Genomic DNA, 18853 nt, shown 5'->3' with positions numbered 1-18853 from the left:
TCAGTGAGCTGGTCATACTCTGCCCTCTCCTGCCGTTGATCAGCCCGGGCCGCTCCGCGCTCCCAGAGCACAAGGTTCCACTGCGACTGGCATACTCTCCCAGATTAGTGGGGGCAAACGTCCTCCATGACCTCCGGTGATGAGGGTGGTCCTTCTTCTCTCCTCCCTGGAGTCGTGACTTGGACGGCACCACATCTGTCGCCCTGATTATGTTCCCATTGAGTTTAGGTCCGTCGAAGACAGCACGCTCTTGCCCCAGGGCCGGCTTTCGGCCCCGGTGCTCAAATGAACTCGAGGCAGAGAGAACCCCATTTCCGCACAGGCTCCTGAGGTCTAACGTGCGGTGCGTGTAAGGTAAGGTGCCTGTGAAGTGCCGGGAAGAGAGGCTGCCTTTAGAGCCCGAGTCTATCTGCTCATTGAGCCGGACGGTGTCATAAATGGATCTCTGGGGCACATAGCAGTCGTCAATGTTCAGGTCCTCCTCCTCCCCCTTCCCCACACAGGAAGGGTTTTGTCTGAGGCAATCTGGTCTGCTCAGCGGTTTGCCCATGCTAAAACAATTGTCACCAATCACTCAGTATAAAAAAAGACCAAGGATATAGTGAAATCCTTTGAGGTAAATGTTGCTTTAGTGCAAATGAAGTAATTTAAAAATGTGACCAATTGACATGACAAGTACTGTGCAAACTAAAAAAATATTCTCCTCCTTTAAATGATAAGGTCACAAATGAATGTTTAAAGTGTCCACTTCTTTTTCAAAATAAAATCTACACACACACTTGCAAATATAGCAACTAATATAAAATAAATCCCAACCAAATGCTAGGACTCTACAGCAGCTTCATATTCCATATTAGGAATGGAAATCCAGTCTTTCAATTGTCACCCATCCCACATATATTCCTCTAGGCTCTTCCCTGTGCATTGCCAGAACTTAATCAGGATAGTCCTCTGGTCCGGAGTGTTTCTTTTTCCCTGCAGCATCCACAGGAGTTAGAAGAAAATGTTCAGTGCAAAGTGAAAACATCCACAGACAAATCCGGCGGCAGGCTCGAACTGAAAACCAGTGTGGCAGTCCTGAGGGGAGCTGGTACTCCTGGATAAACAAAAAAGCCTGGCCTCGCTCTCTCATCGCTCCGCTCGCAATGACAGACACCCTCCCTGGCAGAGGGTTTCATGCCCCGCCCCCCGCTCATTATTCAGACAACATCTGCCACAACTCCATTTGTGCTCAGAGCCGCTACGGCACATGTTGATTGGTGGATGCATGACCCTCCACCCCCCTTCATCCCACCCTCCCTCTCCTCCCTTTCTAATTCCCCCTTATGTCTGCATGGCCCATATCACTTCACATCTAAGCCATCTTCTTCATCCTGACACAATCACTGACTTTTTCTCCTTCTTCAGTGACTGAGGGAATGGGGAGGGGAAACATTACGCCCCAGCTTTTCTACATCTCAAGAAAAAAGAAAAAAGAAAAGAGAAAAGAAAACCTAGACGAGCAGGCAGCAGCGTTCCCACTGTGATGACATCACACTATTGAAATAGATACACATTTTCCCTTTTCTCTCCCTTTGCCCTCTGTTTTCTTCCTGTGGACAATTTTCTGTGGACCCTGCAGATAATTCTTAATTACTGTGGAATGCTGGGGGGGGGGGCCACAGGTCCCAGGTAATTTAACACCGACGGCTCTGCCAAGTGCATGAAGGGGCTTTTTATTTCCAGTGACCGGGTTAGGAGAAGAAAGGAGGATGGAGGAGATAATAAATGGAATTTATTTTGTTTCCTCGATCGTCTGTACCACAGTTGTTCGGTGAAAATCCTGATTCCAAACTTTTTGTGCAGTTCTGCACACATGAGGAGAGACAGAAAGAGGACACTGGCAGAGATAAATAAGCAGTTAAAGATCTGGTAGGATTTTTAAAAAAGGATGTTCAGCCCCTGAAATCTGCATTCATTGGAAATGTAATAATTCTTCTGGTGATTTCCCTGGTTGTTTCAGGTCCCTTTGTCCTAATCTGTGGTCCTCTTCGAACCTCGCATCAATGCTTTTTGAGCAATTTCAGAACAAAAGTTGCAGAGACCAAAGGTCGAAGCTGAATAAAGCTCTTTCAACGGCATCACTCATCAGCCTCTCCAAATAATCACGCGCAGAAATTTCTACAAAAGCACAGAGGCTACTAAAAGCCAAATCTCTGAGTCAGACAAAGAGGAACATGTGCTCGTAAAGTGGATTATCAGATCTCACGAGTGATAAATCCAAAATAACTTTTTATTATTTGTCTTCTTTTGTTGATTGTTTTGAACAAGAAACTTTTAATAAAATGAAAATCAAGTTTTCTTGATTATTTACTGACTTGTTTCATGGTTTCCAAAAGACATATATATATATATATATATAAAATCGTAACCATAATGGCATTAACCTCTCATGGAACAGGTTGGTCTCTACTATTAAGAAGGCTCTTTGCTGATTGGACGCACACATTTCTGTTTCGTTAAGAGGAAGGAAATGCTAACAAATTGTGTTTTGTGACTTGTCAATGTGTTTTCTGATTTTTCTATCGTGTTTTGCAATGTAGGACCACCACAGTTTACCATCATTGGTGACCAAGAAAACCACATTAAAAAAAGTTTTCACAAATCAATAACATTTGCTGCAGATAAATTTCTTTGCCAATAGACAAGATATCAGTATTTGTATGATTGCTTCAGTTGTGATCTTGCAAACCAAGCAGGCTAGGACAACATTCCCCTTTTAAGTGATGGGTTTTCAGAGGACTGTTTTCAAACTGGTCTTCTGGCATTAAGCTTGAGAACTGCTTTAATACTTTACATTTTAGGTCTCCATTGGAAAATAAAGGCTAGAATTTTTTGATGGATTGAAAACTCAACAAAACTGTCTCACAGCAAAACAATGTGCCCTCTACATGTATACACACTCACCCAAAGAGGTTTCATGTTTCACGTGTCATTTTCTGTTGCAGTGACTCAGCAACAATACGAGGTCCTAATGACACCTTTTTACCGTCAACTTCAATCCCATTGGTTAGCTACGGTATGATTCAGAAGGTGGAACTTCCTTTTTGCAGTGAAAGACACGCTGATGTAATGTCTGAACACTGAGAACAGACACCCACGCTAACCCCCCAGTAGTGTTGAGTCACTGGAGCTGCTCTTTAACGTACATGTAAAGTTATACTTACACCAGGACCTCCTCAGCAAAGCTTCAACACATCTCATGATGGAAAACAAGAGTAAACATGTGAAGTCAGGCGTGTCTCTAAATCTAAACTTCACCTAAAATGGTAAAAGCACATGAAAGGGGTGAATCCGAGCGTGAGTTTATTTCTTTCTCACCAGCCGCCAATGAAGCCCACTAAGTCAGAATATGAAAAAATCATATAATGTTTTCATGCCACAAATAAATATAGAGTTTGACTTTTGCTGGTGCTGACAGCTCTCTCTCTCTCTTCTGATGCCGAGTACTGAGCACAAAGGGGATTTTCCACCGGCAGCTGAGCCTGTATGTGCCCTCTCATCCCAAACCAGTGACAGGACAAAGAGCGGGGGTGAAAACGCGCACCATGACAACACTGCTCCGCGACAATTTGAATCAATCACTTCTTTAATAGTTATCCTGCAGGGCCTCAATACTAAACTCCTCACAACAAATTCCATGACACCCCCCACATACCCCAACAATGTTTTAATCCACGTAACTCAACAAAGGTTTTGGATGTAGCGCCGCTATGCGAGCACAGCTCCCCCTTAAATGAAAAAAAAAATCCCTTGACCTACATCTTAGGAAAGATCTGTGTCATTTGCTTATACACGGCTGTTTACATTGTTTTATTGCAACGCGATCTAATACTAACAAAAAAAGAGAAGTGTTTTGTAATTTAATCTAAATATAGGTTAATCCTCTTTCGGAAAAGTCCACAGGAATTTACAGGCTTTTAAAATATTTTGCATCTGCCTGTAAATCTTCCTAATGGCTGCCCCCATTGTTTAAATTTCACTGATACCAACAGAGACCTCTGATATTTTAGAAACAATAAGAGACAGAGGAATCCTTCACTTTCATTCTTAACAAAATAAACAAAGACATAAAGGGAATATTATATAGCCCTTTGGGATTATCTGTAACAAATGAAATAATCTACTACTGGTGCATAATGATCCATTTTAATAATTAACATCCTTCATTTTCAAAAATGCAGATAGAAGCATCATTAACTATGCAGGCAGAATTACATCATAGTTAATTGAACTAAATTACTGAACGTTTAGCACAAGCTTAAATGGACACTTAGCCTTGCACTTAATGCTGCAGGATTTTATTTCACTATCCATCACTTCAAGAGGCATCTATGTCAAAATAGTCACATTAACACCAGGCTAAACTGAGAGTCTGGGATAATGTCGGGCTGCAAAGGTTCACAAGTCAAAGAACAACAATATCAATGTTAAGAGATCAGGATCCAGACCCAGCTTAATTAATGAGTCAAGAGACGCCCTGCTGGCCGCCACCTGGCTGTGAGGGTCCGTCCCTCCTGCACCATCATTGCATATGGGCCGCACCTCTTTTGTTACCAACAGATGCCCTGAAAGAAGCAGCAGTCCCCTGGGGATAGCCACATACGTAGCAAGTGTCTTCACTATAGAGCCTGTGGGCAATCTGCCACAATGCAAGGTTTCTGTGGAATGACAACTGCTAATATATTGTTTGTATACATTTGGATTAATATCTTAAAAGGAATACGAATAATAGGACAGATTACAGCCTTTAGCCTGGATAATTCAAGTAGCATTTATCAATAATTGCTAATCTGAAAAGCAAAGGAGGCAGTTAACGATGAAAAAAAAAGATGGAACTTGTTTCTTTAAAATCTGATTTCCTCTACAAAATCAAGGGTAAGCATCTAATTATGTTTGACACTGATCAGTTTTTTCGTAAAAAAAACGAAATGTAAAATTAGTTTAAATATGCTAGTATTTTTTCAGTTTAAAGATATAAGGACAGCACTAGCAACACACACATGCACACGCACAGACATGCAGGTTTGCGCAGCAATCCTTATCAGCACTCTGCATTGACTTAAGCCTAACCCTAACCAAAATCTCTCAGAAATGATATTTGGCTTTGAACGTCCAGTTTAAAACTGGGCCTTTAGCCCCGATGGGGTCTACCGGTCCTGACAAGTTCAGTGTTTTAGCTGGAAAAGTTCCTTAAGAGGTGACAAAAAGGAGCACACACACACGCAAACAAGCTTGGTGTGTGAAAAGATAAAAAGTCCCACAAGAATAATTATGTCTTCAAGTTCACGACTGTAGCAACTTGTACTGATCCCCTGAGAGCACAAGATGAACAGGTGCAAATGTAATGTGGAGCAAACTGTCAACATTGACCTTTATGCTGCTATTTCACACTTATTTAATCAAACAACTCACTCTTTGCAACCAGAGGACTGAAAATAAAACCAACTGAAATTCTTTATTTAGGCCTATGCAACAAGACAAATGTCAAACATAGGGACACTGTACCTTAAAGGCCTCCAGCTGTTTGTTTATGACGTCTGTCTCCATGGCGACCGCCTCCTGGGTTGCCTCCTTGTCCACAGCTCTGCAGAGTTTATCTTCCGTGTGGTGGAGTTTGCCGTACAGCTCCTCGAGCTTGGTGAGCGAGCTCTGCACCTGCACCTCTCTGCCTTTGGCTCTGTCCAACAGTTTACCGCACTGCTTACTCAGAGCATCCAGGTCTCTCTTCAGGCCCAACAGGTCAGGGGATGTTTCCGTCTCTAGCATCTTCTTGCAGCTGTCTCCAGCATTGGCCGTGTTGGCCATCAGCTCCTGCAGCTTAGCCACAAAGCTCTCAATGTTGTCCTGCTGTTCTTTGAGAGTGGCCAGGTCGAGATCCACAGGAGCCATGCTGTCCAGCTCATCGTCCAGGTCTGTGAAACTGGTGTACATCTCACGAATGCTGATTTGGAACTGCCCGATACCCTGCAGTTTACCCTCCAACACTTGGCACGTCTCCTCTAGCTTCGTGTTCAGGGTGCTGTAGTCTTTTTCTATACTGTCAGCCTGCAGTAACAGGTCTGTCACTCCATCAGCATCTGGGACATTTACTACAAGGTCCTTGGACAAGCTCTTCAGGTGCTCAACTTGGTTCTGCAATCCCTCTAAGCTCTTTTGTTGGGCTTTCATGTTGGTCAGGTTCTTGTTGCTGTGACCCTGCACTCCCTGTGATTCATAGGCCTCCACCTGCTTCTTAGCTCCCTCCAGTTGAACCTTTGCCTCCTTATAGGTATCGTTAAATTCTTTAACTGTGTGGGAGATCTTCTCCAGGGACTCTCTCTTGCTCTGCAGACCCTCCACTACATTGTCCACCCTTTTGCAAATGCTAGCCTTCTCCTCTTTTACAACTTGAGTGTCTGTGTTGGCCACCTCAAGAAGACTATCTGCGGCTGTGTTGTGCTGATCCACTATCCGCCTGTGCTTGTCAACATCCTTCTGGAGAGCTTTAACCTGAGAAATGGAGCCCTCAACAGCAACAGGGTCAATGGCGAGTTTGACTCGGCCCTCGCTAGCTTCACACTCCTGAATCCATAAGCTGAGCTTCTCTGCATGCTCCTGATACTTCAGAGATCTCTGCAGAGCAGTCTGGAGTTTATCAGCCTGCTCCGCAGAACTCCTCTTCACCTCCTCCCAGTTGGAAGAGAGGGTGGAGAGCTGCCCTTGCAGAGCCATCTTTTCTGCACCATCAGTGTTCTGCATGAGCATCTCCCCTTCCCCGACAATTGTGTTATATACGTCTTCATGTTCTCTGAGAGCCTTCTGGAGATTGCTGTGCTCCTCCAGGGTTTGTTGCAGGATGTCTGCTTTGGCAGAGATGGGATGGGGCTTAGAATGGTCTTGAAGTTTCTCACCCAGCCATGACTGGAAGTCTTTGGAGGTCTGATGGAACTGCTGAGAGCTGGCAAAGGTCGAGTTCAGTTGCTGGATTCGTTTTTCTAAAACAGAGAAATTTGGTCATTAGTGTGTTAAATGTTATTACACATTTTACACAAAAAACAGAACCAAAAGGAGGATAGGCGTATCGCTTTTCATTCCACATCTCTGACATAGCTCAGAAATCAATCTCATTGTGAACCAACTATGCTGAATTCTAAAAGTAGTGACTTGGCCAGAGTTCGAATATTCCACAAGAACAATTTTGATAAAAACAGTTTAGTATTTTAAGAAGTTGTTGTCATTGTATAAATATACGCTACAGGGACTCAACACAAATAGAATCATTTCTTCTTTCCAAACATTACAACACTACATTATTAGATTAAGTTACAAGACCAACCTGCTTTCTCTTCCAGCTGTTTGAAGGGCTTGCTGACACTCTCCAGCTGCCTGACTAAGTCTGCTTTCAGATAGTCCTCGGTCACCATCGCTGTGAGCTCTGTGTTGATGGCCTCAGCCTCCTTCAGCTTCTTCCTCTCTTCCCTCAGCTGAGCTGAGAGGTTGTGGACGTCCTCCAGCTGCTTCTTCACAGCATCGGGCTGGGTGCTGTGGCCCTGATGGCTGGTGAGCTGATTCTCCAGCTGAGTGGCGGTCTGACCGACACTCCTCAGCAACTCCTGAAACTCCCCCGTCTTTACCACGGCCTGGTCGATGAGTTTGTCTCTCTGGTCCAGCTGCCCTGTGATGCCTTGCCACTTTTGGGTGACGGCAGCTAGCTGGTCCCTCACCAGTTTTCCATTTGAGGGGTCCTGGTTGCCTGAGGAGCTTAGGATGGCTGAGGCAGCCTCTTCAAGCTGCTCATATTGAGGTTTGCGGCTCTTAAATTCGTTCTGGAGGATCTAAAGGGAAGAAATAGATCAAGATGAGCAATCTATCAGAAAACTAGATGAAATTCTTATTCAAAAATTGTGTAAAACCCTCAAATCAGTACAAACTACTGGTACAATGCTTACCTGAACCTGCTGTTTCTGCATTTTGAGCATGTTCTGGTCTATCGAAAGGGGTCCAAGGACAGTCATCATCAGCTCCTTCTCTGAAAGCCACTGACCAAGCTGCTGCTCGGTCGTCTGGAAGGTGTCCAGGTTCTTGTTGGATTGCTCCAGGTTCTGCTTCCTCTGCTCTATGGAGCCACTGATGTCTGCCCAGGCAGCGTCTGAGCAGGAGGGCAGAACGATCACACAAATAGACATTAGTCAGCACAACAGCACCTTCTCATCCACTGTCCTACTGTTCACTAAGCAAACCTCTCACTGTGCAGGACTTGGCACTGAGAATGTGTTAATTTAACTGGTGTCGCAGAGAGCAGCTACTGAGTCGGGGAAAGATGGAGGTCATCTCTGGTTGAATTTTTTTTACAGTATGTGCCATTTTGTAAAGCGGCAGTGCTGTGATGAGATACATTTCATCAGTGGGAGTCAACACATCGACCAAGCGGCTCAGTGACATAATTACAGAGGGCCATCTGGACACGACACCTTGGTTCATACCTATTTCTGCCAGCATCTGCTTCCATTTTGCTGCCTCGGGGGAGTTTGGATGAGTCTTAATCAAGTTGAGTAGTTTCTCTCTGACTTTCTGGAGCTGCTCCTGCTTCTGCTTCATGTCGTCTTCAAACGCCTGTGAAAATAAAACAAATAACGAATGAGGAATCCTATGATTTCTAAGAAGAGTCTCACATGAGAATCCACAACAGAACAAAGTCAGTGAGGAAATTGTGTGGCTTAAAAGATGTGTTTCCGTACCTTCTGCTGTTCAAGCTGGGTTTTCACTGACTCCTTCTCTGTGGCTGCATCGTTCCACGACGCTGCGGTCTTCTTCATGTCCTTCAGCCACGTCATCATGTCCTCCGTCTCCTTTTGGGCCTCTGTCACCTCCTGTACTGAGCTACTCAGCTCTGTGGCTCGACTCTTTAGCGTTTCTCCGAGGTTTGCGTATCCCTCGTTGACGAATGACATGTTCTGCTGAATTACCATCAGCTCTGAGGGGCATTAGAAATGATTCCATCAAGTTTCCTCTCTGCGAGTTTAGTGCCATAGAGGTATTTGATAACAGTGGAGTTCTGTTAATATAATGGCCGGAGTATGTTCAGAATATAAGAGGAAAATATCACTAACTCCCTGCAAATGAAATTCAAGCACACATTCTTAAATGTAACTGCAGGCTTCATGATAAGTTACAGCAACATGCAAGAGCTACACCTGCAAACAGATTTGTTTATAAGTTTGTGAGTGTTTTAATAAAACAGAAAAAAAATGACGTTTAACAATCCTAATCTTCATAATCAGAATGAAACAGGAGTTTAAATAATCTGAGCTAAATTGTTGTAAACTAAATCATATTTTGACACAGGAACTTCTCACACTTCAACAGCTGAGTCCTTATCTAAGTCCCTGTCCAGGTAAACACACTCTGCTGCACCCAACAGTTCAACAGTTAAAGGAGACATATTATGTTCATATTCAGATTCCTCATTTTAATTTGGGTTATTACTTGGAAAGGTTTTCATGCTCCAATGCTCAGAATTGCTGCAGTTCCTATTTTCAGCATCTGTTTGAAACCACTTGGTTTATGCCTGTGGGAAATGTCAGCCTTCACTCTTGTGTGACCTGGCTTTATTAGGAGGCGTGCAAGACTAGCAGCTAGGCGTGCAATATGAAAATGTGGGGCACTGTGATGTCACATGACCTCACGGTTCCCCCGGAAGTATCGGCCGGACTACTGACGAGGTGTTTAGGGAGCTTGAGGAGCAGTGTTAACTCTAATTGTGAGGAGCTCCTTTTATTGCAGACTTTAGAGGAAAGACACAAACTTAAAAATCTTAATATGGCTCCTTCAACAGTTTATACTTCACTAACTCTAAACTCATAATCACAACATACTGTGGTTTTCAAAAGCTGCGATCTGTTTAGCACAGACCTGTCATAACCATAATCGGCCTTAATACCAACACAGCAGACCACAGAAACAGTGCTTTCACAGCAGAAATGACAAACACACTTCATTACCTTTATTAGTTAGGTAGGAATGGCTCGCTGGACCACCACCATTAGTAAGAGCTGATGCAAAGACATAAGACAAAGCTTTGTGTGAAAGACAGCCAGACCAACAAGGAATGTTGGAAATAAAAGATCAGTCCATGATCTCTAATGGTTAGTGATTACACGAGTTCTCAGAAGTGCACCCAAACAACATGCTTCCCATTCCACTGAAGGATCGTTAAACATATGAGGTGTCTCAGAGCGTGCTCATGTCTACCTGACTTGTTAGGAGTCTTCGTCTTGGCAGGAGATGTGAGGAAAGTGATGAGGCTGCACAGGGCTGATCCTTTAGTGTTCAGGTCCTGGACAGCCGGGCCTTTAGATGTCCATTCATCTAGTAAACCCTGGCGAGAGAATGATCACACGGGTCAATTGCATATACGTTTATAAATGACATATGACATTGATATCACATGCAAACAAAAGATGATCATTTACAGTAAATATGAGGAACAGAAACAAAGAAAAACAGACATTTTCACATAGTTTTTCCATTTACTTTTTTTACACTAGACATATGAGATACTTGTGTGATTTTGTTTTAAGCTGTGACATCATGGGAGGAAAATAATCTCTCTGCTGGAGGACACAGTGTTTCACTCCCAGGTCTGTCCTGTGTGAAAACTCATCATTTATCTGTCTTCAGTGAGTGGAGAAAGCAGGCTGCGATAGTTTGGGTGTTTAGGGAGGAACAGACTATATTGAAACACACATCTATCTACTGCAATACACATCAACTATAAAGCATTACATCAATGGGCTTCTGTTCCAGCATTTTAAGTGCAGTTAGATACAATATAAAACTCTCTCTACAGCAGACTTTTTAAACATGTCATGACTCACAGTGACTATCTGCAGGTCCTTCTCCAGACTTCTCTCACTGCTGCTTGGCTGAACTGCAGGTACTTTCTCGTTGGACTCCTCCAGCCACTTGGTGAGGGAGCTGGCTGCGGATCTGAACTCCCCCAGCTGGTCCTGACAGGACGATACCTCTTCTTCCCTGTAGGAGACAAGATCCAGTCACACCATCCATCCAAGGCCCCTCTTTATTTCCCTTCCCTGTGTACCAACTTACTTCTCTTTGACGGTGTCTTTAAAGGTGGTGAAAATATTGGAGAGGTTGTCTATCTTGCTCTGGAGCTGGGCTTTGTCTCCATCAGGGCTCATTTCCGACAGCTCTTTAGAAAGAGTCTGCAACTTCTCCAAGTCACCGGCATGTTCAGCCATCTCAGCTTTGGTGCTCTACCAAGAAATTATAATACTCAGTCAGTCTTTGTAAAAAAAAATATAAAAATTATTTTGATGAAAAGCCACGAAATGTTTGTCAGTCGTAGACTTTACCTGCATCAGCTGGGACACTTCATTGAAGGTTTTCCCAGGACCGTCCGTCTCATTTAGATCTTGCGAACGCTTCACGACAAACTGCTGAACTTTATCTGTGACCGTCTCAAACTCTTCCACTTTCTCTTTCAGCTGCTCCAGTTGGGAAACTTTTTGCTTGTGTTTGTCACAAGTGTCAGAGAAGCGCTGAGAGAGTCCATCCATCGTTGTCTGCAGGAGCGCGGCGGCCGACGGGTCCGCCGTCTCCACAAACCTCTTCACCTTGGCCTTCATGGCTGAGATGCTGCTCTGGCGACTTGCTATGTCCTGCTCTAAGGCCTTAGTAACACAGGATGGACATAAATTAGATGAATACAGAAACTCAAATAGTTGCGGCATATATGAATTACAGTGTGTACTTATTGTGGTACTGAAATGATGTCAAGAATACACACTGCTTCCTTGCTGAGGATATCTCCTATCGATGCAGAGTCCAGGGGTATTTGTCCCTTCTCCTTCACGCTGGCCTCCACTCCCTCCATCCATCCCATCATTTCATCCAGACCATCCTGCACACTCATGGAGCGAGTCAGAGTGATCTGGAGCTTCTCATTTCGATCACTCACAGACTTGGACAGGTTGTCATAGCGCTCCACTATGTCGTCTGCGGCACACGGAAGCAAAACGGGGTCACGTTTCAACCTGAGCAATTTTTCACTGCTTAGGACACTTTGTGAGATAAACATTTCGAAGCAGAGAAGAAACGTATTTGTCATTTATGAGTTTGTTAACATAATGAATTTGGTAAAGGATTAGTGATAATCAATTTCAATTTTTTTAAATGAACGCAAATGAGATGCCCAAAGCCATTTTTCACACAGACAGAGTTTGTATATTTCAGGAAAGAAATAGTTGACACTTGGTAGTATGTTGACATTTTTGGAGGCCACTAAGTGTCAGCCTGCTGGTTTAACGACCTTCCTATTTACTGTAATGCACAATAAAGCTTTGCAGGAGTAATACCTATTAAAGCTGGGGCAAACGATTAATCCCACCCCCTCCCATCAGCCCTCTCATCGGAGCATCGCCCCCAAAACACATGATCCGCACTGATGGACAACTGCTAGAGGCAGACTTCTCCGAGACTCGCTCGCTATCTTCTGACTATCATCTCTGCTTCAGGAATGTACGTCTCTCCGATTTACAGTCTACAGTCATGTGTAGTGGGAGCACGAGCAGGATGTGCATGGACAGGATGTGCACAGGCAGGAAGTGGTCGGTTAGTGACAGACAGGTACAACCAATTGTACAACCACGCGATTGGTCATGTTTGTTCCAGGCCTGAGAGGGGCCACAAACAACTTTATTTCCAGACAACTTTATTTATTGATGGCTATCAGGACATGAAGAGAATATGTTTATAAGATGTTTCAGAAACAAATTACAATACAAATACTACTGATTTCTTGGCATCTTTCGATTTGAAGGTGGCAATGTGTCCATAAATACTGTGTCGAGGAATTCTATGTATAAATGTATGTGTGTATAACTGACTCAAAAACATTTAATCATAAGGGACTTAACTGAGACAACACTAACTCATCTTGTTTTTGGAAACACTGGAACAAATGTCTGTATGTGTTTTGGTCGATTTTGTAAAATGTGATGCTTATTGCTCTGTATTTATTATTTTATTTTTTATACTGATATGGACCTTTGAGTTTGAAAGACAGCTAAACAAACATCAAATCATTTTGTTTGCTTATATAATGTAGACGGAGGAAATGCTCCCTACTTTGACTCTTTTCCCTCACCTACTGTCTCCTGGATCTCATCTGGGTTGCTCAGCAGGTCTCCTTCGCACGTTATCAGAGACTCGGCTGTCTTGCGCAGTGTGTCGACGGCAGTCTGATGTCCTGTCATCTGACCTTGTAGAGCCTGTTGGAGTTTAATAAGAGCAAGTGAGAGGAAATAAAAACTGCATCCACTGAAAATACACATCCTGTCTGTACTCATACTAAAGTGTGCAGGTTATGCATTTCACCAGAGTGATGGATTGAACATGGAGACAACAGAGCGACGACATGCAAGAGAGTCTGGACTGTATCTGTGTATTATTGCGTCGTTCCACACAAACATAGCTAGATGTACCTGTCTGCCTCAACTGCTACACTCACACAAAGTGCTTTGGAGTTCTGCAGTGATTCGTAACCGAAGCCAAAAGCACATTATTGCTCGCTGGTCGGCTCACAGGCGCCTGTTATCTTGGCATATCTGTGCTGTAAGTCACTACCTCCCTACAGAGAAATGTTAAAGCTAACTGCTGCCAGAAGCGTTTACAGAGACGTCTCTGTCGGCCTCGGTTCTTATCGTCCTCGAGGAGAATGTAAGCTACAAATAATCAGAATCAAAAAACTACTCACATGTGGGTTTGAAATTTGAACGCGCTGCTAAAAATAGCTTTGGTTGTACTTAAGTCAGTGGAAACACTGTATATGGTAACACAGGTCTATTGTGCTGTGAAAAAAAGTCAGTGCTCCAAGTTGTTCATGTGATACTTCTAAATAGAGATAGGCTTTATTTCCTTCTTGGATTATTACAAATTTAACAACCATGATAGCTCACACAATGTTGGTGAAGGTTAGTAAAAATAACCTTCACCATGAAAAATCATTTAATTGCATCACATGGGAAGAGAGAGGCTCTTTCATACCATGTCTGCATTGGCCTTAATTATTAGTGATGGTTCCAAGATTTTAAAAAACTTGGTAACAGTGTTTGGTAACAAGACTGCAACAAAATGATAAGGCCCTGGCCCGGAGTGTTTCTTGCCTTGGTCTCCTCCAGCTGCTTCTGTAGTGTCTGTGGGTCGGCTGCTATGGCCTCTGACTGCTGGTTCCGCGCCTCCTCCTCTGAACTGTTGAGCCATGTTAAAAGCCCGGCGCTGGAGTCGTCGTATTTCTTGTACTTGTCAACCACGTCTTTGAGGTTGTTGCTGAGCTGATTGCTCTGAAACAAAAGGACATGAAACTACTTAATGCTTGTTAAGACAGTCAGAAATCTGATTATTAAAAACCAACAATACATATAAGTTAAAAAAAGGTTGAAAACTATCACTTTCTCTGACATTTTCACATTGCTTACAGAATATGGTGACAACTAAACGAGGCATTACACAGCTTTTTTTTGGCTTTCTGTAAAGACTAATGCTCCCCCCTTGTGGTAAAATAAAGCAACTGCAGCCTAAAATACCTGTGAATGTAGTGTTTTGTATCGACTTGCTGCTGAGTCCAGTTTGTCCTTTACAGTAGAACAGGTTCCTGAAGCATCCACGTTCAACAGAGCATTCTTAGCAGCAGGGTCACCCGCTCCACAGGCTTTAGCTACATCCAATACTTTCTGTCCTGAGATAGTGATGAAGCGAAGGTCGCCTTTGTGGGAAATCACATCCTCCGAGAAGCTCTTCTGTCGCTGTAGCTTGTCAGCGAGGATATTGAGGGAGCCCGTGGGAGCTCCCAGCTCCTCGATCTCTCCCTCCGCCTGGTCCAACCAGACCTCAAACTCCACGCAGTCGTCCTGGAACTTCTTCAGCTCCTCCTGGACACACTGCACCTGCTTCATCTGCTGCTCGGCCTGCGTCAGCTCGGCCTCGTAGCGTCCCTTCAGCTCCTGGATGTTCCTCTGCAGCTTCTCCTTCTCCTCCGGGGCCAGCACGTTGGCTTGCTTGTCGAGCAGAGCCTGAGCCGACTGGGTGGCCATGATCAGATCCTGCTGCTGGGACAGAATCTCCTGATGGTGAGCCTGTGGGAACAATACAGACTTGAGGTCACAATTCCAAAATGTGGCAATAATTATTTTAACATTTTACACAATTATTTATTTTATATCTTCCCTTTACTGGCTTCAAATATCACCATCACTATAGCACTTTCTCAATTATGCACCATTCATACAATGTCATGGGCAATTTAGGCCCAGGGATACTTTGGAGTGTAGACTGGAAGAACCAGGGATCGAACCACCAACCTTCTGGTTAGTGGACGACTCGCTCTACCTGAGCCACAGCCACCCCACGTCTGTTTAATACTATTAAAATCATACCTGTTTTATTGACATATTACATAAGCTTCATATCTACATTTCACAAAGTAATACAACTCTTTATCTCCATGCACGTCCTCTTACAGGAAACAAGGAAGCATTTTAAATTTGAATCAACTTGTGTACAGTTAAGGAAAGTGCCAATATAAAAGCCAATATGAAAGTATGTACTACTGTGGAACAACCACTGCATGTTTATGCTTCAAACCAACTTTACCTTGACCCTGTCGTACTGCTTATCGAGGTCCAGGGAGGCGTCATTCTTGCCGCGGCTCTCTGTGCCAGAATCCTTTTCAGGGCTCTCTAAAGCATTTCCATTGGCATCGTCGTTCTCTCCTATCACTCCCGTGGCTGAGGTTTCCTCTGGCACGTTTCCATTCTCTTTACTTATATGGTCGGTTTGATCCAGGCCGCTCTCCTTTTCACCCCCGATGTTAGATATCCAGTCCAGAAGACCCTCGATCTTGTTCTTACTTTCTTCAAGCCGCTCAACAGCAGCTGCCTGAAAACACACAAAGATCACATATTAATAAAACGCTGACTAGATGACAAAATTATTATGTTGGCATTACATTTAGCAATATATGAAATACACTGTATCATTAATATAGCTTTTCATGCAAGGTTTTTTTTACAGAGAACGCATATGGAGGTTATCTGACCTTCTCACTCTCCTGTTTAATGGCTGTGGTAACAACCTTCTCCAAATCTTTCCTGGACTCCTCCGCCCGCTGGTTGATGAGCTTGGCTTTGCTTTTAGCCTCTTCCAACTTCCCCTCAATGATGGCGATTTGATCTGGCGTCAGCTTGTTCCGGTTTTCCTCCAGAAACTTTTTAGTGCTGCTAATGACCTCATTCAAGTCACTGGCATTCGTCAGCACGTCTTTCTGCAGAGCCTTGATATGGGAAAGACATAACGCAGGGGAAATAGAACAAGCAGAGGATAAAGCAGCTTTGAATTGAAGGAAACCTACTCGGTCACATGATTTGAGAAAATAAAGCAAAGAAAATGTATTTGGAACCTGATGCTCCTGCTGGTACTGCTGCAGATCTGTGATGGTCTCAGTGCTGTCGGCCTGTTGCTGATGACCCATCAGGTGGTTCTCTGTCAGGGTGAGGTTGTCACACACTTCCTCCAGTTTGTCTGTGAACTCCTTGTGTCTCTCCAATAAAGACTGGAAAGATAAATGTTTAAGAAAACACAGGTTATTATCGTAGTCGACAACAACAAACCTGTGATTAACATACATTCACAACAACACTCAATAAAACATTGACTTGTGTTAAACCCAAAACCACCATATTCACTATAATAACAAAAAATGGGAGAGGAGACAGTTCAAGCAAACATGCAAAATCTGACTCAGGAAACATTTTTCTTTATCATAACAAGAATCAAAATCTAATATGCTGTAAACATGCTCTTTTGCCATTCGCCACTTTGGACTTGTGATGGTTATAAGCACAGGAGGACATTATCTTGTGTGTGTTAGTGGGTTTGCTGTGGGTGACAGAGTTTCCGACAGAGAAGGTGCATTTCATCCACTGTTAACTGCTGTCTTGACGCCTGTGGGACACAACCAGCATAAAGTTTAGTGTGCAGAAGAGGTTGAGCACCGGAGCATGCAATGCTGTTATTTCTCCTAAACATTGACACATTCACAATAAAACTTCACACGTCTGCATCCTGTAAGCAAAACCCAACAATTCATCAAAACACTGAAAGATCTGGATAAAAACATAATATTGTTATTTTAAAAACGTCTATTTGTCAGTGTAAATCCCAGGTTTAATATTTGTACAAACTATTGACATGATTCTAATTTGATGTCTTGAGTCTAATGTTTTATTACAATATAAAATATTTTCTGTACCAATTATGTCAAAACACATCTGGGGAAACGTCTAGTCATTGGTTGCTTGTCTGAATCAGGCTGTAAATTAAGATGGACGACATGACAGCGCCCCCAAAGTGAAACCAGAGCGTCTTGACTGCGCCCTAGTGGTAGGCAACAGTATAGGTAGTGAAAGCACATTATTGGATGGGAAAACTTCATGTCAAATAACCTTTCCTAAAAGATAGTTTCTGTTATTTTGAGTGGTTCTTATCACACTGATGTTTGTTCAAGTGTTTGTTTTTCTCTGAAGAAGTGTCACCCATCTTTATATATAGTCTATGATCTGAATAACATGCATAGTTTGAACTGAGCTAGATCGTTTTCAACTTTGATGTCTGATAAGCAAACCAAACACGTGTACCTAAACCTCTGTGAAATTTTAGAGCACATAAACAAGCAGACCTTCGCATGGTTTTCCCTCTCCCTCGTGTCCAGTAGGACATCTAAGGTTCTCCTCTGTGCAACAAGCCTCTCTGTCTGGTCCCGGAAGGTTCGCTGATTGGTGCTGAGGAGCTTCAGGAGGCAGCTGCTCTGAGCCGCACTCAGGAACTGAGCGTGCTCAGAAATAAAGCACTGGGTATCAAACGTGACGTCCTCTAACCTGAGCTTGGCTTCTCTGAGCAGATTGCTCTCAGTGTCCTGGAAAAGAAAAAGATGGAAATATGCAGAGGGAGTTTCTGTATTTGATGTCGATACTAAATGTTTTCAATAGGACTTCAAAGTTTACCTTGTTCTTTTGAACCAAATGTTTGAGTGTGTCCACATCACACGTGTTCAAATCCACGTCCTGCATCTCAGAGTCAATTTGGATGAGGCCCGCTAGTTCATGTAGATCACTCAGATATTTCTGGTACATTGATTCCAGATGGGCCTAAAATCACGTTCAAACAAGTCAATAGCTGATACAACTGTTCCAACATTGTATTTGAATTTACAGTAATAAACACTGACCTTCTCTGTTTCCATTGCTTGAATTAGTGACCGACTCTTTTCTGCACACAGTTGGGAAACAGCAGTAAAATTTGGCTCTAACTGCAGATATGTTGAGGACAAATCTTGGTTGATTTGGCCTGGGATGTCGTCATCGGCAGAACTGAGGAGCCGCTTGGCTTTCTCCACATCTTCTGCCAGAACACCAGCCAGTCTAGAGAGCTGGGACTCCAGAGACTGGACACAAGATCAGATTCAGTCAGGATCCAAAGCTTTAAATATTACAACACAGATGTACAACTGTAGCATCGTTATCTGATTTCTTACCTGACATTGATCTATTTGGATCTGCAGTTCTTCCATGTTGTTGCTCGTGGGCAACTGGATCAAAAGATCTTTTCTAACGTCATCTAAAACATCTGCGTGATCCTGCAGCCTCCCAACACACTCCAAGAAATCCTGGATGGAGAACAGCTGTGGAACAAAAATACACAAACACAGCTGTTTATGCCAAACACTAACACTCCAGAAATAAGTGGTTACCTTCAC

General features: G+C 43.4%; 1 protein-coding gene across 13 annotated transcripts in view; it reads right to left on the bottom strand.

Moving 5' to 3' along the window:
* LOC118118670 (dystonin) overlaps nt 1–18853 on the bottom strand; it is a 102628-nt gene that overhangs the window by 28022 nt on the left and 55753 nt on the right. For 10 of the 13 annotated variants that reach the window (XM_047342179.1, XM_047342186.1, XM_035171863.2 and 7 more), the window contains 17 exons: nt 16499–16651; nt 16139–16372; nt 15694–15978; nt 14628–15176; nt 14208–14384; nt 13190–13313; nt 11831–12039; nt 11397–11714; nt 11131–11297; nt 10899–11055; nt 10273–10399; nt 10023–10073; nt 8760–8995; nt 8505–8634; nt 7971–8170; nt 7358–7856; nt 5548–7016 (listed from right to left, as the gene is read on the bottom strand). In XM_047342179.1, the coding sequence (XP_047198135.1) occupies nt 5548–7016; nt 7358–7856; nt 7971–8170; nt 8505–8634; nt 8760–8995; nt 10023–10073; nt 10273–10399; nt 10899–11055; nt 11131–11297; nt 11397–11714; nt 11831–12039; nt 13190–13313; nt 14208–14384; nt 14628–15176; nt 15694–15978; nt 16139–16372; nt 16499–16651 (5085 nt within the window). Of the gene's footprint in view, nt 1–5547; nt 7017–7357; nt 7857–7970; nt 8171–8504; nt 8635–8759; nt 8996–10022; nt 10074–10272; nt 10400–10898; nt 11056–11130; nt 11298–11396; nt 11715–11830; nt 12040–13189; nt 13314–14207; nt 14385–14627; nt 15177–15693; nt 15979–16138; nt 16373–16498; nt 16652–17776; nt 18014–18101; nt 18246–18325; nt 18542–18631; nt 18779–18853 lie in introns of all 13 variants that reach the window. The other 3 variants (XM_035171866.2, XM_035171868.2, XM_047342181.1) reach the window with 2 other exon arrangements.

Source organism: Hippoglossus stenolepis, chromosome 12, assembly GCF_022539355.2.
Source record: "Hippoglossus stenolepis isolate QCI-W04-F060 chromosome 12, HSTE1.2, whole genome shotgun sequence".
NCBI lineage: Eukaryota > Metazoa > Chordata > Actinopteri > Pleuronectiformes > Pleuronectidae > Hippoglossus > Hippoglossus stenolepis.
This window is presented reverse-complemented; position numbering and strand designations above follow the sequence as displayed.